Source organism: Amblyomma mixtum, chromosome 3 (assembly GCF_055824585.1).
Source record: "Amblyomma mixtum isolate Tamu chromosome 3, ASM5582458v1, whole genome shotgun sequence".
In the NCBI taxonomy this organism is placed as follows: Eukaryota; Metazoa; Arthropoda; class Arachnida; order Ixodida; family Ixodidae; genus Amblyomma; species Amblyomma mixtum.
The window spans coordinates 55,247,200-55,273,561 of NC_143014.1; the positions used below are offsets into that span (position 1 = coordinate 55,247,200).

The 26,362-nt window shown below is 42.9% G+C and overlaps 1 protein-coding gene across 3 annotated transcripts in view; it reads right to left on the minus strand.

The window, feature by feature from the left end:
• The window catches only part of Rab3GAP1 (RAB3 GTPase activating protein subunit 1), a 254,447-nt gene that overhangs the window by 219,750 nt on the left and 8,335 nt on the right, over positions 1-26,362 (minus strand). For 2 of the 3 annotated variants that reach the window (XM_089579224.1, XM_089579222.1), the window contains exons 7-15: positions 23,854-24,019; positions 18,685-18,787; positions 18,209-18,287; positions 11,671-11,739; positions 11,501-11,574; positions 8,586-8,681; positions 5,971-6,161; positions 4,161-4,235; positions 3,088-3,260 (exon numbers count right to left, since the gene is read on the minus strand). In XM_089579224.1, coding sequence (XP_089435350.1) covers positions 3,088-3,260; positions 4,161-4,235; positions 5,971-6,161; positions 8,586-8,681; positions 11,501-11,574; positions 11,671-11,739; positions 18,209-18,287; positions 18,685-18,787; positions 23,854-24,019 — 1,026 coding nt within the window. The remainder of the gene's footprint in view (positions 1-3,087; positions 3,261-4,160; positions 4,236-5,970; positions 6,162-8,585; positions 8,682-11,500; positions 11,575-11,670; positions 11,740-18,208; positions 18,288-18,684; positions 18,788-23,853; positions 24,020-26,362) is intronic. The other variant, XM_089579223.1, reaches the window with a different exon arrangement.

The following is a 26,362-nucleotide window of genomic DNA, read 5'->3' on the forward strand; positions in this document are numbered from 1 at the left end:
CTTGCTGAAAGGCTTGTCGAGTCTGATAATGACATCGCAAAAAAAAAAAGAAAGAAAGGGCCTTCTTATGCTCGCCAACTGGGCGGCGCACTCGTGCTGCCTTCCCTCACTGTGGTGACCACGCTCTTCTGCCACCGAAAGCGATGAGCAAGACCAGCCACTTGACAAAGCCATAATTCACGTGTTCAAGGTGTCCTGTTGGCAGCACGTCACCAGCACATACTGACCATACTGATAGCAATTGACTGACTAGATGCCCAGACGTCACAGTTCGAATTCCTCTGCTCCCCGCCGTGGAATGATAACTGACTGCAGAGTGCATCAAGAATAGTTTCCGTAAGGCAGTGTTTGGGGACCCAAGAATGATGGAGGACACTGTCGAACACAACATTACCAGACGCATGTGGATTTGTGGGAACGAGTCATCGATGCGCGCTGGCGTGACCTCACGTCGCATGGGGATACTTCGTTGGTGCGGATAGCGACGCCGGCATCAGAAAGCCATACACTGACGAAAACAATAGTGCGCAAAGTATGAAAACTCTCGCACTGCCAGGAATCTGATAAGGAAAATGATGAGAAGGCAAGTGCATCTGCCACGATTAGTTATCTCGCGTTCATAAACCAGCTTGTATGTAGCAAGGGTATTGGTGAGGAGCATATTACTGCGCTTGGTAGCTTGGAAAGTGCAATAATAGGGCCTGGCTTGAATAAGCAGACCCGCATAAGAAGGCTCACACTGTGCTAATTTGTATTTTTGGGCTGTAACTTGGGAAGTCCACTTACTATGAACCTCGGATACAACGAACGCATTCCGCCCGATCGGCAGGTACGTTATAAGTGGGCTCAACTGTATTTCACTATGCAAGCGTAGCGAAATGCTTTAGCACAACATAAAATATGGGTGAAAGGCACTGATGTCTTCACACAACCAGCAGTCTCCAGCTGGTTGTGTGGTTGAATAAAAAGTCATCAACAATGCACTGGTTTCCCAATAGAGGAAAACCACATTATAGAACCTCTCTACAGTAAAGTCACTAAAACCAGCAAAAATCTTTACTAATACAAGCTCTTTACTATATCAGTTGTTGGAGATGGCAAGCCTCCAAGGATGTTCTCTGGCTACTTACTAAATACAAAGTAGAAGAAACACTCAGAAATACCTTCCATCCCGCTCTTTCAACCCGTTACGAGACAATTATTTATTTTAAGTTATCACATTTTATGTTATCACGTTTTCGATTTTGTTTACGTCTTTGGAAGTACTGGATTTGCATGAATAGAATTTGGCTATAAAAAAAATACCAGTTTGATTCCATGCAAAAACCAAAGCTTTGCGTGAGCACGGAATCGTCTTCCGCAGCATCAGAGTCATTTAAGAGGCAACAGTTAGAACCATGCACGACACAGTCAAGTGCGGCAAACCACCCAAGCAGTGCCGCCACTATCGTGCTAAGAACGTTCGCCCTTTCCTTCCCTTCTCTAACCATCATTGCACTTTTACTAGCTTCTGTTTCACAGCAAACCAAGCCGCCTTCTTTCTAGGTTCATAGTCAGCTTTATTTTTATTTCATGAGCATCGTGCACTTTGCCTTTGAAAAGTTGGCTTCTCCTTGCATTTTTGAGTTTAGTGGCGAAACCATTTCAACAAAGTGTTGTTTTATTGTCTTCAGTATCCATTTACCTCTGAACGTTGGCATCGCGATCCTCGACTTAGCGAGTGCTGTGATTTCATCATACTGTAGGAAGTATGTTGCCACGGCCACACTCTTTACTATAGCCATTTGTTGTAAAAAAAAAAAATGTACAGTCGTGCATGGAAGTTGCACTTTACTATATCCGAGTTCGCTATAGCAGGGTTCTACTCTAAATGGGACTTCAAGGGACTAGAAAGAGGCCCCAATTATCCGAAGGTCAAACAGTCGAATGGCTACAAAAAACCTTTCAGAAAACAATTTCGCATCGCAACAAACTTAACTGATGAAAAAATAAACAATGGTCGCCTATTTTTCAGTGGAAACTGCGCAGCAATGACAGTTTTCTGCAATTCCGTCATGTGCACTGCATGCCCAGTGTCGGGAATATCAAAGGAGAACTGCTCCAAAATAGTAAGGCCTTGCACGGCCTCCATCACAGACGTGACACAGTAACGGTGCAGCCTCCACACAGCGAGCAGCTCATGATGACCGTGCAATTTTCACACACATGACCACGCGGAGGGAAGTGAGGGGAACACACGTACATTTGCACCGGAACAGCGAGACACCCAAAAAGAAAAAGACCAGCAACGCGCCAATCAGCATCTGAATTGGCACGTAGCTGGTCTTCCAGAAAACGAAACTACGCGGCGACGGGGCGACTCGGATCACCATGGCCCCCTTTGGACCGCATGTGAGTTAACCAGTTGCCTGGGCCGAATTTGCAGCTCATGCGGCACCGCAAACCTAACGTATCCAACCTCAGCCACCACTCTTTCGCGGCCAAAAATGAATTAAGAGAATCTGCGGTAAGAATTAAGCAGCTTTACAATGCACTGACACTATAGTCAGCCAACAAAAATTTTGAAATCTCTTTGAATCAACCAAAAATTCGTATTATCGAGAGTCTGCTGTACAACGAAAAATCGAAGTTGCATGCCACTGAATATGCACTAAAAAATGGGAGCCGAGCAGCAGGGAGACAGTTCAGCATGAGAAAAAAAAATTATCCGGAACTGGCATAAAGCCACAAGAGCGCTCCGCTCCGACCAATGACGCCTATAAAAAAAGGCAGGTTCTGGGAATAAGGCATGCTGGCCAAAGCTGGAGATTCGTCTGTGCATGGCAGCTGCCGCAAGTGCGGCACTTACGCATAATTTTTTTCTAAAAAATTACTGCTTTTCGAGGGGGGTATAACTTGCACACAGGTGTGACCTATAGACCAGAAAATACACTACATATACTAATACCTTGCGGGCCACTGGCAACTAATTTATATGTGCAAGGTGCCACAGAAGTGGTGAGCAATAAAGCGTGGGCACTACTAAAGGTATTTATTACATTCCAGTATGTTACAATGAATGGCAACACAAATTAAAAAGGAACTTACCTTGGAAGAGCCAGGTTGTTATCCCAGTAGTAGCGCATCTCAGCAATCACTTTGACCCACAGCTGAGCAAGGGCCTCGATGCCACCGCAGGCATGGTACACATGTGCTGCAGCAAGGGCCAGGCGCCAAAGTAGGCTGTTCGGATGCGTTGTCTTCAATGAATTCAGGCTCTCCTGAAGATGAAGGGAAGTTCAGAGCCATCTAGCTTCAGTTGAACAAAGTTAGCTGCTTGTTACTAATTAACCAGCAGAATTCTAGTTTTGCAAACTGAACTTACTAACACACAAGCCAGTCGTGAAATCACAGTGAGCAACTTAGGAGCCTGAACACCACTCAGAGGCGAAAAGAACCCTTTGAGACATTCCTGGCTCATACGATTTCGCAGTTCATATGCTCAAAACAGTGAGCAATAAAAATGCCCCATAAGTCGCACTGTTTTCCTTTTGGTTAATACATTCCCACATAAAATTTCTTGCTAAGTGCACTGATAATTTTGCAAAGGCAACACAATTGGGCCGAGCCAGGGGGCAGGTGGCTTGACCGGCGACAGTCAGCGACAGTCAGCTGACATGAAGACAAGAAAATGGCACCAGCAACTTACAGAGTGCCTGCTCTGCAGCACATAAATGCAGTGGGGCAATTTGTCTGAAAGCACTGACAGTAACAATAAAGAGGCCCCATCCACTTTCACACTTGACATCGCCAGAGTGGTGTATACATTGAGAAATTTGTTTCACCCTGTGAATAGAAGTCTACAAGCATTCAAAAACCCCTTCAGATCTTATGTCAACAGGCAGTGACCAGTGTTTTCAGCAAATTAGATGCCTCTCTATGTCATCCTTATATGTATAATATACTTCAAAACCTTAGGGGTTCTGGATGATATGTTTTCCTGGATAACATGCTTTTTTCTGGCATTTTTAAAATGTATCAACGAGGTTCTACAGTAAAATGAAATAAAAATGCTGAGCCACTTTTTAAAAGAAATTTTCAAAGCAGTCGGTGATAGGCATCTATCCAGGACTTGGAATATTGGATAGGATCCAACTTTGACATCAAATCAATAGCACTACCTTGAGTTCAAGAAGCTTTGTACTTGTGTGCGTCTCAGAAGGTGACTCCATCTCGGAACATTCAGCTGGCATGTTCTGAGAAAAGAAAAAATATATTTATGTGAGAATGCATATTGACTGTCAAAATATATCAGTAGTAAAACACATAATTCATGGTCAATAAGTGCACATTAGCACGAACAACCAAGCAGGTAATCAATAATTACAACATGAGACTAAAAAATGTACTAAAGCCAGTACTGCATGACAATAAAATCAAAACGCTTTCAAACCAATCCATATGCCTGGTGGGTTGAAAAACATTTCTTCCACGGAATAAAACAAAACAAATTGAATTGGTCAGAAGAAGACGTATGCCAAGAGAAAGTAGGAAGACTATCTTTTCCAACAGACTTGTGATCCTAAATTTGTGAGGAAAGGTATATGGTGCTTCAGATGAAATTGAAAGTCCTAGCAGCACCAAGGTTCTTCATTTTAAATTTACACAGGGATGGCAGACATAATCCCATGAGATAAAATGCACAATGTGACTTTGGATAGGTTCAAGGAGAAGGGTGAGAATGAATTCATCCAAGGTCCAGTATGACATGTATAACTTTATAACTTAGAACAAGAGCATTGCAAGTTTGTTTTGGGGTATCAAAAAAAGGCTGAAGTAAAAAAATACAGAACATAAATCTGCAAGCAAGCATAGTGTGGTTAGCCATGCTATTGGCCGCACATGCTCTTATACTTGTAGTCACGCTATTAGAACATATTATCATGGCTAAAATACTTCAGGTGTTTCATGGATGACAAGAGATTGTATTCAAGGAACATAAGTGTTGGCGCTATTACCATGTTCAAACAGTTCGTGCATCATCATATTAGCAGCATGAGCCACTAACGATGTCATTTACATGCTACTACGGCTATCTTGAAGGCTGCAGCAATCAGTACAGCTACAAAATGTTTGACAGACCCCACATTTATCTGTACACACCTGAACTGTACAAGTTGCACAGTAAAAAAACCATTCATATAAAAAAAAGCAGTTATTACACTTATGAGGTCCATACTGCTAGAGGATCAGAGTTAAGTACAGTAGCCCAAACATGCACCACACATAAAAACCGGTTTTTGAAATAACTATCCGAGTGTGAAAGAATATAGTTGCACTTTGACATAGGCATAGCTTCTTAATTCGCAGGTTGCCTGTGAATAACTGCATATTACATTCAGCAGAAAAGTTTATAGGACACAGGTGCGCGCAAAAAAAAAAATCCATTTAGCAACCTTCAGATATGAGAGGTCATGCATCCACCATCAGCTGGTATCAATACCAGAAGACTGGGTCACAAGGCAGCCCTGAAATAAATTTGTTCCCAAGTACATGCACCCCATAAACTCTGGCCATGGACTTTACATCCTGCATTGACAGAACCCATGCAAAAACACAGATTTTAATTTCACTGCACTATACTTATGAATGCATAGAGTTAATGGCAACAGCTGTGCAAAAGTTTCTGCTAAAAAAAAGAGTGATCTCCAGCAAATTTCAGAGTTGTGTACTGGCTCCTCTACGTAGAGAACATGAAAGCTGTATCAAGCTATGCCGAAAAAGGTCGACCCAAAGCATTCAGCTCTTCTGAAGGCAAAATGATGAGGTTACTTCAGCATGCGAGAGCCATGCAGCATGGATGGCAAATTTGACAGCCCAGCTTGCTGCTCCAAATAAGCAAAACACTTCAATGAATATAACATTTAAGTATAGTTTATGTTCATGCTCATTGGCTGACCAATGGAAACAATGAATATACTCCACCACTACCTTTTCTTGAGGGCTGGCATCTGATGACAGAAAGATGTAGCCTAGGACTTCAATAAGGAGTTCCTGGTTTCGCAGCAGCATGTTACGTGGGCTCTCTGAAGAAACCTCTGGCTGGGGCAACTGAGGCAGTCGAAAAGGCAATGCATTGGGCTGGGCCAATCGGTCCAATGCATCAAGAATTTCGGCCTTGGCTGGAAAGATTCCACGCATGTAAATTCTACCTCCAGAACCAAAACACTATTTGAAAAGTTGAACAGAATATCCAGTATCTAGGATCACACAGCGGACAGATTTCTTACAAAAATATAAACCCCACCATCTGCCTAATACTCAAAAATGCAGTGCGACTGATCTATGCTGTCAAAATGACTCCTTTGCTAACTACTGCAGTTTGAAGACATTTAGTACAATATTTTATCATTATTGGTGCCAAAAGTTAGCAGAATAACAGATCTGCAAAGCATGTGATTTGCTGCACATCGTGGGCAAGCTTTTTGGAATTGATGGATGTACCCTGTGGGCCACACATACGGATGCAGGGCGGGATCATTCAATTCCAAGACCCTAGCTTAGGGTGCACAAAAATTTAGATTTTTCATGGCTCCAGCAGCCCAGAGAGTTTTGGTACAAGTAGTATTTCCATACAACCCTTCAAACGCTCCCAGTGAGTGTCGTGAACACTGCTACTGACAACACTTTTAAAAACCATTTTAGCAATCTGTGAACTATACAGGGCACCTCCGCTAACATCCACCAAGACTAAAGAAGAACAGGCCATTCTACAGAAATAAACCAAGTGAACATTTTTTGTGTCTCAGGAACTGGCCACTTCTGCACTGCACCTAAAAACTAGGCAACATTAATTCAACTTTTTAGATGCCGGCTAAAACATTGAAGTGGCAAACATCACGAGCAGCATCTAAATGAATTTCCAAATATGTAGCTCTGGTATAGTCATCTTTATTCAGCAAAAAAGAAAGCCTGAGAGATGCAAAAAGATGCCAAATGACAGACCACCCAGTACATCCGATTATGCCGCGAGATGACAGACCACTCAACCATTATCTGACAAAATGAGGCCTCTTGCATTTTCTGTGCTCCCCAGGATAGGCTCTTGCAATGGTGTTGGCTCCCAGACAAGCTAGTAGCTTAGCAATGACTAAGGCCCCTAAATTTCCATCAAGAAAAATTTTAAATTCTGCAAATTGAGCACAAATATTCCACGTAATTCCGTGGGAGACATAAAAATAAAGTTTCAAAAATGTACCTTGCGTTAAATTCGGAACCGAGGTAAGAATATAGTGCAAATATTTTTTTCCCGTTTTTCAAGGTAGCTAAAGCGACCTTCACCACCAATCTGGAAAACTACAAGGAGAAGCCAGGTTTTTTTTTTTCGGCTTTGAGGGCAAAGTACGATGGTGTGCAAGTGTGAAGGAGAAGTTGGCTATAGATATAGAAAGAAGGCGGTACGTGCCATTGAGAGAGATGGAACTGAAAGGGCTGAGTGAAGCATGGAAAGCAAATCAGGCAAATGGGCACAGGACTGGGCAGCTCAAAACACTCAGTAGCAGCAGGACGACGGTGACAGCGACTGCTGCTGCATGAGATGCTGCGTGTATTTTAGTACTGAAGGCCTGGCTTCACTCGACTGTGGCGCGTGCTCCTGAAGCGCTGCCTAAAACGCATCTGAAGGTGGCCTAAAATATGGAGGGAAACCTAGAGCAGGAAAATGAGGAGGGGGGGGGGGGGGGGGGGGGGGGGGAATGGTCGTAGCTTTTCAATCCTACCAACACAAAAGGGATTACAAGGAAACGTTGGGGAGCAGCCTTTGTTGCATTAGTTGCCCCTGCCTCGTCCGTGAATTGTGTACATGGAACACCACCACTGTCAAAAAGTAGCAATTGCATGCAAGCGGCTTCAGCTTCATGTGTGGAAGGCATTGTTCTGATTGGTAGCAAAAATTTTGGCACTCGGCAAGGAAAAATGCAATTTCTGATCTTTTTGTCTTAGATTTTTAAGAACTATTTTTGGTTGAATGCTCTGATTTCAGTAATTCTTTTTGCACTGGTGTCTGGATTGCATGAGGAATCTATTCAACAGGAATATTGACAGTGAATAAAATGTCACAGTGCCCCTTTAAACTCTCCCAGACTAACCATTTTTCACCATTATCACAGTACTGTCAAGCTACCAGTCATCAACAGTTTGTTAGATGAAAAATTGCTTTCGTGCAATGCAACACAGATTAAACTACGTGACAAAACCGGTTATGTGTATTTTGCTCAAACAGTCATTACAGGACAGCCAGCCTTAAAAAACTTTGAGTCGTTGTCTAACACAGCCATCCATTTCAAGAATATGAAAACATTTAGGTTCCATGGGCAACTTACTGCTTATTAGGCAAGTACGGTAATGTATACATAAAATTTATGTGGAGCATGTAATCTGTAGATAACCAAATGACCTGAAACAATATAGTACAAGCATCTGCGTGCCTCTTTTGGAAACTCGTGAACATGAGTAACATACAAAAGCAGAAAACTGTCAAATTAGCCTCAATGTCAATTAAAAAACAGCAGTTGCAGCAGTAACAAAAACATCAGAAGAATATTCACTACCAGAGAGGTCTTCTGTTTGAACCATATTCTTGAGCACATCATCCAGAGAGTTGGTCATCTGGCAAACCACGAAGAAGTTTCTCAGGTACTCTTCTAGAAAAGCAAAGCAAGAAAATTCATGAGTTTATTCATGAAAAACAAGTGAATGCAGTTAAAACTGATTATATCGAACTCAGCTAGGTCAATTAACATTTATATTAAAAAATTTCTGAGCATCGTAAAACTACAACGTCAATGTATAGGAAAACGTAAGGCTACATCAAAAAAAGGCCATCACTTCCGATAGATCAAAATTCGGGCAACACCAGACGACTCAAGAAGCTGGCTTTGCCTCAAGACATCTCCTGGGGTTAGCTTCCCCACAAGTCCGGTCGAACTTCAGACAACTCCGGATGACTTAAAAAGCTAACTTTCATTCAGCACATCTCTGGAGGGTAGCTTTCCTGCATAGACAGACCTGCGGGAGCTATTGATGCTACGTAGCGCGCACAGACCAAAGACGACACAGATTTTCCATTTTCCAGGCGGCAGGCATGTACCCAGCTAAACAGAACAGTTGAACCCGGATATATTGAAGTTGAAGGGCATCGCAAAATAGTTCGAGATAACAATAATTAAATACATTAAAATGGCAACAGACAAGAGGCGAGAGTACACTGACCACGCTAGTGACATGCGTCTTACAGTGACATGCAGACCAACAGCGTGCTGGCAGTGCACCGAGTATATAGAGTATGTCATGCTGGATCATGACATCCTCCGTCGGTCTTCAGTACTTCAGGTTCTTTGCCACGCGGCACCTTAAAGGGACAGTGAGGAGAGCTCTATTAATATTTTTTTTAAAGCAAAATCCGATAGTTCGGCATTTCATGGCTTTGTTGCCACTTGGCCGGCAGCGAAAGATGCATTTATTTCTAAGAAATTTGGATTCGAAGTTGAGAAAGTTTTTCCCGCCGCTCTGATTCAAACTTGGGACTCTCTTATGACGACACCGGACTAAGTGACGTGAAACATGACGTGCACATGACGCAACGCAGACTCCGTGATTTCTGGCGGCCAGCAGTGTGGCCTAGCAGGAGCCAAAAAGAAAGCTACCGCCGGCTGCACGTTGAAGGCATCTATCGGCTATTGCGGCCGTTGCTACCGTCGCTTCGTTTATGTTTGCACCGGTGTTTTGCCAGCGTTACGATGGATCCCGTTCTCGTCAACGAAGTTCTCGCAAATAGACACCTTTAGCATACCGTGTACCTTGTTACCGTTAGCGGAATATCGGGAGCCCGCCTACCGCCGGGGAGCAGGCGCTGATTGGTACCGATGCTGTAGGCGCGCGCGTAGCTGTCGGGTACGTGGCGCCATCTGGCGACGTCAAGGAGATTTGCGCATGCATTGGCTGCGCCTCAGTGATTCGTGATTTCTCATGTCCTAGTGTTGCTATAACCATTGGTTCTAGCAACACTGTTTTTGTCCTATGACGTCATCACGCTTGTACTTGCGAGTTTGGCCTGTGGCGGCGATACCTGTATTTTGGTTCTTGCTCATTTCTACGTTACAAGAGCTTTGCTGTCAGTATGAGTGCCGTTTTTGTAATCAGGAGCTAGCATTCTGTCGATACAAGCCAACTTAAATTTCTCCTCAGTGTCCCTTTAAACACAGTGATGATGGCATTAGGTGCCGTGTCAAAGCAAAAAACGAAGAGTTCACTACCGTCCATAAATGCAGCCACCCAGCGATTGTACATTCCCATCAGGTATGTTTGTGATTCGACAGGTACTGACCCATGAGTCGGCTTGAAAACTGCTGCCAAGCAGAAAGCAGTTTGAACGGGCCAGTTTGTGCCCTCTAGCTGCATGATCAAGTTGAATGAGCATTTTCTCCTCGCTATGTTAATCGGTTTTGAGAGGCACATGCAAGCAGTTTATATATTCTTTACTGCCGCTAAACATGAAGGCTACTGCCCATCCGTCACATCGCAGCAGTGAGTAAATTTTTCCTTGGGGAACTGCGAAAACACTCTGAGGATCCACATCATGCCTAGCACTTAACTGTAACATAAATATTACCTGGTAAAGATAAAGTCAAATCATTATCAGCTACGTAACATTGGTATTTGGCTAAGTGCGAGTGTTCTCACACGTAAACTCATTGTTTCTGGCAAGAAAAAATTAAGAGAAGAATACGAGCAACATATCTGCTACATCAGTCTGTGAAGCAGGCAATAGCACCGAGTATCACACGCACTTAACTATTTTTTCCCCTTCACATGGCAGTGTTTACTTGGCGAGGAGTAATGAATCTTAATAGTTGCACGAATATGAAGACAATCCATTTCTTTTGCAGCAGCAAATTAATATTGAAGGTTTTTATGGTATCCATTTTTTCCCATACCTGTAAAATCCTCAAAATATGTTTTGCATAAGACTGAAGTCACTGTCCGATAATTACAGTGGTAAAGAAATCTGCATTCCCTCAAAACTCTTTGCATACACCTAACAGCACTCATGTGCAGCGATTTACAGTGTCTTTGCAACGACTAATTCATAGTTCAAAGGAGTATACACACCTAACTTTTGGGTGAATGTTTTCTTCTTTGTAATTATGCGTAAGGCATTATTATACTTGGATTACCACGTGGTATTTAGTGCAGTGAGAGTTAGACTTTTATTCACTCCTAATCAACCAGAACATAAACATGAGGTTTAACAACTTGAATTTCAAATACTTCATTTCTAGATAAAATACATGGTGAAACATCTAACCAAACTACTTGACAAAATTCATTTATTCTGTTGCGCATGCACCCATCCACATGTTTGCCTGTATGTACAGGCCGACACAAACTCTCACTCACATAGTAAGCGGTTATATGCTCTCGGTTCTTTCAAAAGCACAATTTATATAGATATGGCACTTGCCCATGAGACATTCTGGGTTATCTTTCCATCGCATACGAATTGACCACTTTGGAGCATTCTCAGGACGCAAATCACTGCAATGAAAAAAAAAAAAGCAAAATAACCCCAGTAAGCAACATGTAATTACAAGCAGTTCAAAAATCGTATAATTAGGCTTTTTAAGTACTTACCTATAGACATCATTGTCTACAACCACATCCTCTGGAACTGACGGCCAGGTAACAGAGAGCTGCATCTCACTAAATGTTAAAAAAAAAAAAAATTCCCATTAAGACAGACCCTCACCAGAGCATTGGTGAATACTAGGATAAGGATTTGTTGTGCACTGATGAATGCCTGAGTTCAGTAGTTGAAATTGACACAAGGTGGCATTTGTAGGCTTTGCATCCTCATATCACAACTTCTACAAACATCATTAACACAAACACAGCAGTAGAATGATTGTTCCAGGACCTCTAAAGTGTCGTGGGCATTTGAGAGGGGAAGCTTTTGTACAATTAATTTTATTGCAGAGACTGCAAGTGCAATGCAGCTATGAAGTTAGAAGACTTTGAAGCAGAGGTCTAAAGTTGCATATGACACAAACACAGCCCCGAGTGACATCCAATGCGCTAAGCAAAAGCTTGCATGGCACAGCAAAGCAGAAAAACATCGTTTCCTGAAGCAGGTTTTGCGAGATGCTTTACCCAGGGTTCATGCTGGTTTTCACCCATGAAATTCAAGGATTTTCAAGGACTTCCAAGGAACCCCGACTATTTCTTTCAAGGACTTCGCAACACAGCATTTTATTACAGAAACATATCTTACATCTCACGTATCTAGCATTTATTGCACAAGAGGCTTTTAACGCAAAAAATAAACCTCTCTTGAGGGCCATTTACCAATACAGAGTTGCTAGTAAGAGCGGTAACTGCGATACCAACCAATTTCTGCCGTTTCTACCCGCAGCTGCATCTCACATCTGTCGTGCGTCTGCAAGCTTCGCTGTTGAAAGCGTCGTGGAACTTGACCACATCTGTATTTTATTATAAGCTGATCTAGCCGTACCAAAAGCAGACCTTTCGTTCAGCTCTGGCCGCTTTAGACGCGTCATCGGCTGCGGTTTCAGTGCGAAACAGGCTAGGCCTAGCAACGACTACGGCGGCCAAGCAGCAGCGTAGTCCGTTGCCAGACGTGCCAGCACGCGGCATCATTGTGAAAAGATTGGCACCTGAGCCAGCATGCTCAGTTTTTGCTCGAAATCATTCTAATAACAAAAGTGTTTTGACTTTTCTGGTGCGAACTTTATGCATGTTAGCAAGCCAAGTGTGCTCAATCGCTGTTCCCCGCATGAAGAAAAATTTCCTGTATGGTGGCACAGCTGTGGGCGACGCTGAAGCCCCTATAACTTTGCTTTTTTTTATGGTGGAAAGAAAATTTTACAGAATGGCTTTAGGTGAATCCTGCGTTGTGTAAGCGAAGCAACGCACGCGTGCTTGCTGTGTGCCGGTGAACCGCTTGCGTAGCAACTGTGTAGGTTCCCTGCGCTTACGGCGCACCAGGTTCTGTGCCCGAACCATGTTCGCACTGTGTCTCTTTTCACTTCATGCCCAAACCTTGCTCGAGGGGCAGGTTACGGGGTGACAGAAGCCATGTGCGGCGTCGGGCGGAGACAGTGGGACTTCGTCTGTGTTTACACAGAGCTCTTGTCGAAGAGACGGCGATCAAAGCCGCAGAGGTGGAGTCCCGGTAAAGTTATCTCCTACAAGATCATTTGTGAAAAAAGAAAATTTAAAGGATACTAGCGTTTTTCCACGGCCGTCTCCCTCACCACACCATAATTCAAGGGTTTTCAAGGACCCCACGAAAATTCCCGGACTCTCAAAGCCCTTGAAAACACTTCTTTCAAATTCAAGGGTTTTCAAGGTTTTCAAGGACCCGCATGGACCCTGTTTACCGAAAAAATGGCCGGTCACAAATCCAGAATAGCAACTACAGAAAATTACAAGCTTCAATAGTTTTCCAGGAACTTAGCTAGCCAGCATTACTTAAACACCGTTGTGTGCAACACAGACTGAATACATTAGGCTTTCGAAATTACGACTACGCACATCCACATTTATACATGACCTGTGAGATGAGCTATGGTTCAAGCTCATATCCCAATGCTATGCACAACTAGCAATTCCTAAACCACAGTGCTACAAGCATTATAGGAGGTATGATGACGATTGCGGAGGTTCCAAACTTTGGTTGGTACTTTCTTTAGACCCCTCGAAATGGCATTACTGTGACCACAGCTGTATACACCCAGCGTCAGAGACTGTTCCACACTGTTTCCCTTGTGTGATGCTGTAAATTCTGGCTCTGCAACGCTAACTGACATGTCTTATGCCAATAACTTTACGTGTTTCATGACATTTTTACCATCATTTAACATCTTGGTTTGTATACCAAGCTACTATAGGTGCTTATTATGCGCAGGTCCCATCATGGCAGCACACTGCAATTGAACACAATAACCATCTATTCTGCCATTCCAATACATTGTTTTCCCCACTTCCCCAATTTCCACCACTCATGTGAAAGAGGCAAAGCAAAAGCTCTGCTCAAAAGCATCTGTTCGTAAATAATGACAGCTGCACAATGGTGGGCTCCATCACGCTGCTTGTGTTAGCAGCAAAGGGAACTAGCAAACTAAGCCCACTCTAAATGATGAACTACTGTTACCGGGGGAATCGAAACCACACAGCTAAGGCAGCAGTGATGGCAAGCAGTGCTACATAAGCAGGCATAAACATGCGAGGCACTTGGGTTAGTTCGGGAATGATATTTAAAGGCACAGAGAGGAGGAAAGAAATTATAGACAAGAGCGTGGAATACATGACAACTCCCTACTGACAACTAACATTTATTTCTCACACAGAGGAAGATGAAACGGAAGACAGGAAGCAAAGATAAAGCAAACAAAAGGCAAGAAAACGAACAAAAACTGAAAGGACGGATAAAAAAAGAATGGTTAATGGCTGTTCAAAGCCAATACATATCCGGTTGATTACTAAACAATGTCGACTGCGATGCATCACCTGTGCGAACTCAACAAAAAAAAACTTGCAAACTGTTGGCATTAAGAGTGCCAAACAGGTGACACAGGAAAATGAGAGCTACAGTAGAAAACTAGCAGCGATAGCGAGCAAGGCGATGGATTTGAAAGGGTAACAGAAGGAGGCTGCAGTAGAGCAAGAGAAGCTGCCTGCCTTTGTGCACTGTCTTTTTGTTGAATTTCCTGTTCTCCCCCTTCAAGTTTTGCTTCATGTGAAATAAACATTAGTTGTCAGTCAGCACTTGTACTATGCTCCTCACTCTTGACCATCATATCTCTTGTACTCTGCGCCTCTAGGCACAAACTGAAGAGAACAGGCTGACGTGGTGCTGGGTGGCGGCACAGAATGTACACTTCGAGGGGTAAGAAAGGGGGGTGGGAGCAGCTGTGAACCTGTTGCTGAGTAGAAAGAGCACGGCTATGGCAGCGGTGGAGAAAGGAAGGAAAATAAAACGAAAAGAAAAACAAAGCAATGGGACAAAAAAAAGGAAATGAGAAAACAAGAAGGTTTACTGGGCCTTTGAGACAAGATAGATGAAACCTTACCTTACTTCCATGTCACTACACACTATCGGAACTGGTCAATCACCTTGTTACCTCCTCATCCCCTAACTTCGGTTACAGAAAAGCTACTTAAAACAGGTAAAACATGAATATGCTTAAAAGGAATTGATGCAGCGAGCCCAATCAAATAACAGTAAAAGAGTGACCACAGAGTCCTACAGTCCCACACTCAAAACTTTCCCATCCTTTGAAAAGAACTGGATGACATGCAAACATGAATGTTGATTTCCATGCCCAGTATGCTCCTTAAGCTTTGCAACAGAGCAAAATTTGCCCTTACGTGAAGGAAAACGCATACACTGAGGAAATTATCTAATATGACTATTAGGTCAGCGCTTTGTTTGCAACAACCAAATGGGCCAATGTGTAAGCAATCACTTGTGTGAGCATCAATTTAATGAGCAGAAAGTTACCAATGCTCACCTTGGGACTCACTGCAACTAAACTCTGCCTAAAAATCAAATAACTGCATCAGTTTGTTTTAATTAATTCTCACTGACAGGAAAAAAGCACTTCTCGCTGTAAACTTATACACTGCTACTTAGAATTTTGTGGGTACTGATAATTTCTGTCATTACATGTTTTTTCCTCTCCTATTCCTTAATATTTCTTTTCTCCTCTCTTCCCCTTTCAACAACGTTTTCTGTTAGGCTGGTCTTCCATGATCTATGATGAACCAGTGGAACAGACTACAGACTACAGTAGAAGGAGGACGTCTGTCCAAGTCGTCCTCCTTCTATTCTAGTTCGTTATCTTTTTGCACTGGTTCATCAAAGCTCTTCCCCTTTGCTTTCTTCTGTTCACTTCATTGTTTTTCCTATGAAAATACATATCAGCAAGCAAAATGACCAGCAAAGATGCCAGCACAAGGCCAACATCACACATGGAATTGCATGGTGGGTGGATGCAGCAGGCTCCCCAAACATAGTGGTAAACTCTCTCTACAAACTGGGAACTGCATCCAAATGTTTGTCACAGCGGCTGATGGTAGAGGCACGCCATCATACCACCTAAAATAGTTCTAACACCATGGTCTACACTTCCAAGGCCTAGCTGTAAAATTGGAGAGGAAGGGAGTTAGTTCCTTTCGGAGTACCTAAGTATTTGTTACTACTCCTTTTGCTCATCCCAGCTTGCTCTTTGTAGTCGCTGCCACCCGACCGCAGCTCACACTGAACACAACAGTACATCACTCAGTGCCCGGCATATCTCATGGCAACCATGAACCTGCTCTATGGCCTACCTATATGATATGATGAAGTAGAATGTTTGAAGTAGAACACCACACCCATGTTGTCATTTTTGTTCCTCGTTCTCCTGTTGTGTCCCATTTGCACAGTACTAACTTTTTTTCTAAATAATATGTTCGCCTTGATTCACAACCTCATGTGCAGGTAAAATATGTTATTCTCTGTTGACCTGCTAGAGTTTGACAACCATAATAAGCTGCTCTCTGTGACAGAGATGTCACGCCAAAGAACCTGAACACAAGCTCACAAAAAAAGCCTCAGACCTTTTGAATTCCATTATTTCTTTACCTTTACCACTCAGAGAAGCTATGCAGCTGGTAAAGTTCTCAGGCAAAAGTGATTCCTACTTCCTGATCCTGTTCTAGTCAACATAAATATAAGATAAGAGAATTAATCATGAAGCTTCAGTTGTACAAGTGCTCCTGAGAGAGGCATGAAACAAAATGCTGCAATTACTTGCATAATTTGCGCACTTTTTTTTCTTTAAATAAAAGTGGCCATGACGTGATCTACCAACCAATTGTGTCTTTATGTTGCAGGTACTAGCCATGACGTTGTTATGCAAACTTAAAAAAGAAGCAGGGCTGAGCGCATCTGAGCTAGAAACTCCAATCGGAAGTTATCGGCTCTAAGCCCCTCCCCTTGCCAAAGAAGGCCATACTGACGCAGCCTGAGTGACGTCATAAACCAACAGCATTGTCATCTGCTGAAAAACTGCTGCGCACGGTCGGTGCAGAGCAGAGCGCACACCTACTCGAGTCCGGCCGTGACACATTGTGGTGAAGCTGCTAAGATCAGGCAGAAGCTAGACAGTAAAGGGAAAGACACGGGCCTTTGTTGCCTATGTGCCCCTGTTGTGACGTCCCCCCTTCACCCTTCATTACGAGCTGTGCACAGTTCAGTTGTTCAATCGCGAGCAAACATGTGACCGTCGGTTTATGCCGTCATGGGTCGCAAGCGTGCTAGTGCTGCCCGACTGCCACAAAGTTTAGAACTTTTAAAAATTAAATTAAAAATTACTCACTGCACCAAATGAACCCCTTTTTTTGCCCAGTTGTTCTGAGATGCACAGCGAACAAACAAAATGCATTAAGCAGCTTGAGCATGAAAAATGGTGTTAAGGCTTCAAAGATAGGGTATGCAAATTCTACAAAGAGCTTGCAAACAAATCCTCCTAAAAAACTCTACAAAGGTGATAACGTGCAATATACACTGTATATTTGCCACATATATGTTTAATCTCCAATATGCACCCGTCGCTGACAAAAAAAAAAGTTTACTCCAAACACAGGATGCATACCCCCTCCCTCCTGCCCCATGTTATGTAGTTCCCCGTGGGCTGGCATGCGGCGCGTTCCTAGCTCAAAGCAGTAAACGTGCAACAATATGATTGATCGCAAAGCAGCAGTCAGAGGCAAATGGGGATAAAAGTCAATAAAACGACTCCCTTGTGTGTCGCCCGGCTGACTAGCGGCCAACTGAACAGCAAAAGGTTCAGTAGTTTTGGATTCTGGCGCGTGCTGGAAGCTACCGGAAGTCTGCTGCTGCCACTGTTCATCTGGGAAAGCAACCGCCAGCATAAGGGTGAATGGTGTCCAGTTAGTCCTCTCGCCACTCACACCTTTCGCAGCTGCACATGGCGGCATGGCTGCACTGATCTTCCCAAGCCAGCCTTGCACGCACCCATGTGCATGCTGGTGGTCTGACATAGCAGGGAGTGTCAAATAAAGTTTAAGCTTCTTTTGTTTATATAAACCCAAGTAATAAATTAGGGGTGCACAAATTACGCGAGTAAATATAGTAAGCACTCACGAGATAGGATCCTCCAAGGCACCAAATGGCAGTTTTCCAAGTTTAAGATTGCCAATGTCAAACCAGTCATTTGTAACATCTGAAAATAAGTAGAACAACGAGGTTATTCAAGCAGCCATTTCTGAAACTACATGTGAAGTCCATCAAGTTAGTAAACACCAATAAGTGACGAGCACTGACCACATTTCTCTCCCCATCCAACTTTTGCTTCAACGAAGCACTGTTATTAACGAACATAATCTTGCCAGCCTACACGTGGAGCACGTCCCACGGCTTTTCTGTATATAGTAAAACTACAGACAGAAGATAAAGCATCCTATCTCAATTTTGTTGTGACTGTTTTTTGTAACTTTGTAACTGACGCCAACCAAATATAATAGAGTACATGGAGGAAGCAATATAAAAGTTCTTGTGGAGAACTGCACTAGGGCACTCAGTGTACATACACAATGGCATTCAGCAAGCACACTACGCACCGGGCGGAAGCTGGGGCCATGAAGCTGGAGACCAGTCTTGAAGCATGTAGGTGAACCTAATGGTTAGCTGAATAGGTGTTGGACTCTGCTGTGAAGCATATGACTGTAAAATAAAAAAAATGCACCCAAAGTGCTTCAAATATAATTGCTGATACTTGAAATACAGTTTGTCAGATTTGTTCAGATACACAGACTGTTGTTCAATTAAATATGTGCCGTAGAATGCTTCTCTCAACTAAACTGGTGAATAGTTCGTTCTCAAATTTCGCACAGAAATGGCATTTGGTTAGCAGAATTGTTTCATGCTACATTTGTTTCAATCAATCAATCAATCAATCAATCAATCAATCAATCAATCAATCAATCAATCAATCAATCATTTTTATTCAAGACAATAATACAAAACTATTGTCTTGGGGGACGTGACAAAAGGCGGAAAAATGCCTGACGAGGTCACGCCACCCTGTGGAAAGCAGCGGTTTGACACTCATGCAGAGTTTACAACAGAGTTTACATGCAGAGAAATGTCTTAGATGAAACTGTATCCCCCCACCCCCTTGTTATTTTTTTTACAGTGCAAGAAATATGTACAAGAACGGAGTACAAGAATAATTGCAGCAACTTCTACTGGCAATGCATGTTAACAAAACACTTCCAAACATAAAATACATGTAAATTAATTAAATTTAATTTAAATTTAAAGTAATTAAAAAATTCAAATATTCGCATCGTCTACGGCAACGACAAAACAAAACACGCTGTTATCTCAGTGACTGCACCAGTGGCACCATCTTGTTTGTTGGCTGCGAAGATTTGGCAAAGGACGGGGGTGGGGGTGCTTTGCGGGAGGTTTGACAACACTTTTTCAACTGCTTTATCAATGAACACAAAAAACTTAGTTTGGCCAGAACTCCACTAAATTACAAGTCTTTTGTGAAGAAGCCTCATTAAACCTTCTGCAAAACACCACCCTCCTTTGCCGAATCTTGATGGGCGACAAACAAGATGGCACCACCGGTGCAATCAATGAGATGACGGCTTGTTTTATTGCATCGTCGCCACGAACAATGCGAATGTCCCACTTTTTTTTTTTTATCGATTCAGGCAAGTACCCCAAACAAATGTAGCATAAAACAACTCTGCCGACCAAATGCCATTTCTGTGCGAAATTTTAGCTTGAACAATTCACCAGTTTAGCTTAAAGAAGCATTCTACAGTGTGTGTTTAATTGCGGAACACGCTGTTTACAGTGCAACCTCATTACACATGGTCATTCAGAGAGCTAAAAAGAAAAAAAATCACGAGGCTAAAAGAAATGACAAAAAAAATGAAGCAATATTTTATTTTACAGCATGACAGATTTTAATGTAGGCAGGTTATGATTACAATTTTAACAAATTCTGCAGTTTTAAGATGTAGGACGACATGCCTCTGAACACCCAAGCATGCGCAGCATTTAAGGAGGCCCGAAGAGGCTTTTGTAGGAGACCACAGTCTTGGATATTTGAATGGTTGCCTTGATAGAGGCCTCCAGAATATTCTTCAATTTTAAGTATTGCACAAAATATCAAGAAGCAGGTGCTGCATCTTGGAGCAAGATGGATCTTAGATCAAGCTCAACAGCTTACTTTGTTGAAACTGCTTTAGCAGAAACATTAAGTCTTGCTTTTTGCCATGTTTTTTTAATATAAACTATTCGGGGACGTAAACAACAATGAAAACTAAGCAGAGGAAATCACACTAGCAGCAGAATACAAAATGAGCAAAAGAAATCTTTGTCCTTTACCACACAACTTGTAACACACACAGGTAGCACATGGTATTGTAAACGTGCACCAAAACAACTGGTGTGGTTAAGTGGCTATTTCGACGTCACACCCGAACAAAAGTTCGTCCTGCCAGCATTAATTCAAATACATATCTCAAGTCTTGGCAGTCCCTTGAATGTGAACAAAAAATCTGGCAGCCATAAGTCCAACAGTTCTTCCTTACGAGTTTTCACCATGCTCTCTGCTACGGGCCTCTGGGCCTACATAAACATGTTTCATGGCATATATTTAGTTAAATACATGCACAACAGAATGCATATTTAAATCAAAATTACAAGAAGTCTCATGAAAAAGTGTGAGCAACTCGGGGGCTGTTTGGTCGCTGGGGGCAGAAATCTGGTTTAGACAAATCCACAAACTTGAGAGGCTGCTCAGAGCACCCCCTATCAGTTCACACTTTGTGAAAACCTACTTCCAATAGCACTTAGGCTTCAGGAGTGATGCATTTTTAAAGTATTCCGTAAAAGATAAATGCGCATTTTATTGTACACTGGGCCTGACAAGGATGTGACATCTCATGCCACCAAACTTGCCCTATATGAATGAGAGTCCATGACTTGCTGCAGTTTTGCTCTCCTAAAAAAACTCTACTGGCATACAAATATGAGGCCCACAGTGTAGTATTCGGTTCTAGAAACGACATATCATGTGCCTATGTGCTGTGCGATGTCAGTGCACGTTAAAGAACCCCAGGTGGTTGAAATTTCCGGAGCCCTTCACTACGGCGTCCCTCATAGCCTGAGGTGCTTTCGAACATTAAACCCCCATAAACCAAAAATCAAACATATCATACACAATGTGATGCTCATACCCATAGGTGTGTGCAAAGGGGGCACAAATTTTGTACTATATTGCTTCCTGCTACCCAAAAGACATGAAAGGACGCTACCATGAACTACGGTCTTTCTCTTATAGAGAGATCTGTGCATGCCAAACGCTCATACCCAAAAGTCAGCGCAGGTGCTTTAAATAACTTCTACTGCAATAAATGGCAGCAAAAGCAGTTTTCTTGCACTTGCTGGTCCTCAATCTGGCCCTCAATCTGCTGGTCCTCAGTCATATTTGTACACATTTGCTAATCAGTCAATTCATTTTTCAGTTAATGCAAAGTAATGCTTCTTGGTTGGTTTGGCTCTTGCGCCTCAGAAAGATTATTAATGATAGCTTTCTCCAGTAGTCTCACCACAGGCAGAGAAGGGCAAAGGGAGAGAGAGAGAGAGAAAACTTTATTGTCGGGAAAGAAGGGTTCCTGGACGCTTAGCAGAAGGGCCAGGTGGCCGTTAGCTGATAGCTGGCGGCGACCTCTTCGGCGCGCTCGATGGCTCCTGCCTGGACGGCGGGGTCCGAGCTGCGCAGCACTTCTTCCCAGGCGTCTGGTGAGGGAGCTTCTATAAGAGCTTCCGGAGGAGGATCCTCCGGGCAGTCCCATAGCATATGATCGAGGGTGGCAGTGCTACCGCAGTGTTTGCAGGTGGGGTCTATGAGATCGGGGTAGATGTGGGCGTAAATGTACGGGTTCGGGTAAGAATGGGTTTGAAGTCTTCTCCAAGCCACCTCTTGGTGCTTGGAGAGTGACTTGTGCGGGGGAGGATAGATTCTTCTAGAGAGTTTGTAGAATTGGGTAATTTCGTGGTACGAAATCACTGCCTCCATCTCGGATCCCCCTGGACGAGAGCCCACCGCTCGGCCGTGTTGGTGGGCTGCTTCGTTCCCTGGGTTCCCTGAATGGGCAGGAGTCCGTACCAGTTCTATTTCTCGTTGCAGTGTAATATTTGTGAGGATGTTTCGAGCAGTTAGGGATATTCTACCGCGCGAGAAGTTGCGTATGGCAGTCTTGGAATCACTGAGAATGATGTCAGCGTCAGTATTTGCTATGGCCAAGGCTATGGCCGCTTCTTCTGCTTGATCCGCGCACTTGACCGTGACTGAGGCCGCAGAGATGTACTCGCTTCTTCCTGCTATGAATTTGGATGCACAGATAGCGAAGGCCCCTTGGCTGAAATTATAATCGGCTGCATCGGTGTATACTGCTCCAGGATGATTAAAGTACTTTCTATGCAAAGCCCGCGCTCTGGCTCATCGTCTGCCATCGTGGAAGCCCGGTAGCATATTTTTGGGGAGCGGTCTGATGACTAGTTTGTCGCGCACTCCTCGTAGTAGAGGGCCCGGTCGGTCAGACATGGGTTCAGCGTTTACGCCTATTCGATCTAGAATCTCCCTTCCCGCTGTAGTGTTGGCCAGTCTCTGGATGTGCATCGCCTTGTGTGCAGTGATGAGTTCTTCTACAGTGTTGTGTATACCCAAGGATAAAAATCTGTCCGTGGGTGTGTTTCTAGGAAGCCCTAGACCAGCTTTATATGCCTGTCTGAGTAACCTGTTTAATCTGTCAATGTCCACCTTAAATAGTTTGAGGTATATATGCATGGGGGAGGAGGGAACAAATTTTGTCCCACGCTGTTCCCTGCCACCCAGAGGGATGAATATCTGCTGCCATAAACTTTGCCCCCTCCCTAATGGAGAGATCTCGGAATGCCTACGACTCTAATTGAAATGTTGTTTGAGACACCTGCCCCGACACCACTGCATGACCAATGCTGATGGAACCAATAAAGGGCCAGCTCATCACTGCCACTGAAAACAACTGAAAAACACTTCAAACTAAAATCAAAATTCGTATAGTCCTGCAAGGAGGTTCAAAAAAAATTTTGAAGACAAAAAATTTCAAAAATAACTTTCGCACCAAGCTGCAGAACCTAAACTAGACATTTTTTTAAACTTTAGGCAGGCAGCCTTTCCATCTGTGCAAAATGTTGTCATTTAGTTACGGCATATATTGAAAAGGATCAAGGAATAGAACAGCCTCCTGTGAATTTTTTGTACCAAAGAGTGGAACAGCAACCCTTCTTGAGCACGCATGTTTACTCTCAATGTCGTTGACCGATTACTTTTTTTATCCCTTGGGCAATCAAACTTTACATGTTGCTCAGCATCTTGTTCGCTGACTATCTATCATTGCAAATCTTCGTCTAGATGTTCTTTTGCTTGATTCTGGTCCTTGTCAAGTTTGCCCCTCTTGGCTGCTTGCCCATCTTCTCCAGCCAGTCACTCCTGATATCTCCTGTAAGACCATTTAGACCCTGCAGAAGCCATTTATGGTTCCAAATAATAGTTGGCTATGTTCTTGCAAACACTTGCAAATATGCAAACAACTGCCTCGCAGTTTCAAAAGTGCCACACCATTTTGTCCAATTCATAGGCAATTCGTGGGCAATTCGTGGGCAACACATACCAGCATGTCACACACCACTCTTCCCATACACAAAACTCATGCATAGCCTACCAACTTCCCCTTGAAGAGTGACAACAGGCCAGACACGTTGCTGCAAGGCTTGGGTACGTGGTTGAGGTGCACCATCTCAAAGTGCGTTGTCAATCCACCGCCAACACATACGCCAAAGCATAGTCGTTCTTGCGGGTGGTGTACCTGCACAAAAGCTGGTAGCGAACTGCCACCCATCAACTTATTTAGAAACACCCACACTCACTGCTGTAATGGACCACAGATTTCGTTATTTACAGTAAGGTTAGATTCACTGAATTTGAGGCTGTACATGATGAATATTTCCTTTAAATGGTGCACTAGAAAACAAAAAACGCAAATGCTTCCCCGTTTAGACGTTCTGAGGTAATCTTGCAATGGCAATACGTGGATACTATGCCCTCAATTACATTTCACTATTTCTTCAAGAATATAAAAATGTGTTATACATGCAGGCATGTGCTTTTATGCTGCAAGCATAACATGATGAAGGTAAGTACAGTAAATCCTTAGCATTACAAACAGTCAAAGGAGCATTGAGGACAACTCAATTCAATCCCTGTTCCCAGCAAAATTCAACTGTTTGGCTTTTGTGGCACTGTTGACATTCATTCAGCATCAAAAAAACATATTTATCACTGATGAATTCGTAGTTGAAAATGGGCAATTTTTTTCCATGACTCGTATTAAACTACTCATGTCAATGATGCTTTAAGTTGGGCTAGTTGGTAGTCGGTACCACACATATTGACTAGCGAAATTCACACACAGAACAGAGAAGGTGACAGAACACACGCTAGCGTGTGTTCTGTCACCTTCTCTGTCCTGTGTGTGAATTTCGCTAGTCAATATGTGTGATGCCAATGAAGACGTTGAGGGCATTAAGGACTCTGCGATCACTGGCTAGACATGGATGGCGGTGTGGCCAAGCCTGAGAGGTTCACAAACAAAAAGTACTACTTAACTCTTTCGCTACCGCGCCATAGGACATCGGTCATATATGACCAACGTTTTAGACCTGCCGCAAAGAATTCAAGTCCGTGCTCTTTGATTTAAGTTTAGTTTTTTTCACTTTCTAATGCAAGGAGGCGACGTTAAAAATGAACCTTTGACCAGATGTAGACCGCCAGTCGGCGATCATAGAATCCGTTTGGCCACGCGCTCCTCAAAGACGAAAGGCTACACCGAGTACTTCAGTTGGTTCTGATGGAGTCCTTTTTTTTTTTTTTTTTAGAGCAGCAGTGGTGAGTTAGACAACGATGTGAAATAATCGAATTTCAGCTACGATAGCATGACCATCTCAAAGGTTCGGGACAACAGTGAGCGCTCGCGCATGTTTCGTTTTGTCGCTCACATTGTATTTTATGTAGTGCACCTGATTTGTATATGATGAGCTTGGTTTTATTTGGTGCTTTGGAGTCTTTGCCACGTACTGCCAAGATATTTTACCAAATGCGTCAGCAGAATTTTTGATTATGACGATGTTAAGGAAGGCCACACTCAGTTTTCACCCATAGAACCAATTTGCTACCAACTGAAAAAAAAAAAAATGAACAAAAGGAGAAAAGGAGGAACTGCAAGCTCTGTTACAAAAAAGAAGAGAACTCATAACAAGTGTAATGTGCAACATATTGTGGACCTATCGCTACTTCACGTACTCACGCGACTGCTTTCTCTAGTAGCACAGCAGTCATGTGTATGCAGCTGAAAATGACAAGCATCGTAGCTAAGAACATGTGCAACATTTCGTATCTCTCACTGTTTTTGTAATCAACATCTGGCTCACTGCAGCAGCTTAGTTTTGTTTTGCTTGTATTGATTTTTGTTATCGGCATATTTAACCAATAATTTTTCTAAAAGTTTTGCACACACAACTCTGGTGTTTTTTTTCCTTCAGAAGTGTAACCATTAAGCTAGAGTTTGATGCCTTACAATGCGCAATGCATACGGCACTTGAAGAAATAATTTTTTTATTTAAAACACTCAGAACCGGTCATTTCGTTTGTGTAAGGAAAGAGCTTACGCCATCACACTTTGGTTGTGGAAATGGCCTGTAGCAACAATGCCTGTATTTCATTTTTAAGCACTTCTCTGGCTTACAAAGGTTGCATTTTCAGCAAAAGTAGCCTCTTTGTAATTATAATGTAGTAATCTAAAGATACAGGCCAACAACAAGCAGCCCTCAATGTCCTATAACTGCAAAAATTGTCACAGCTGTAACAGAATAATAGAGTAATAAAATAACAACAATATCACTAAGGAGAAATAATGCAAAACACATGAAAAGCACAAGAAAGAAGAACTGAAAATAAAGTACATCATGTTTTGGCCATTGACAACACACTTTTGTCAGCTATTTCCAAGAATTTTTCAATAGTTGGCTGTGCAATCACCAACTCGTCTAAAGTGTTCCACTCCTGCACAGCTCATGGAAAAAAAAGAAAACACAAGTATTCTTCTCTAGTGTGAGCTTATGCTTATGATGGGTTTCTTTGGAGACATCGGATCTAATATACGTGGAAGTGTATAC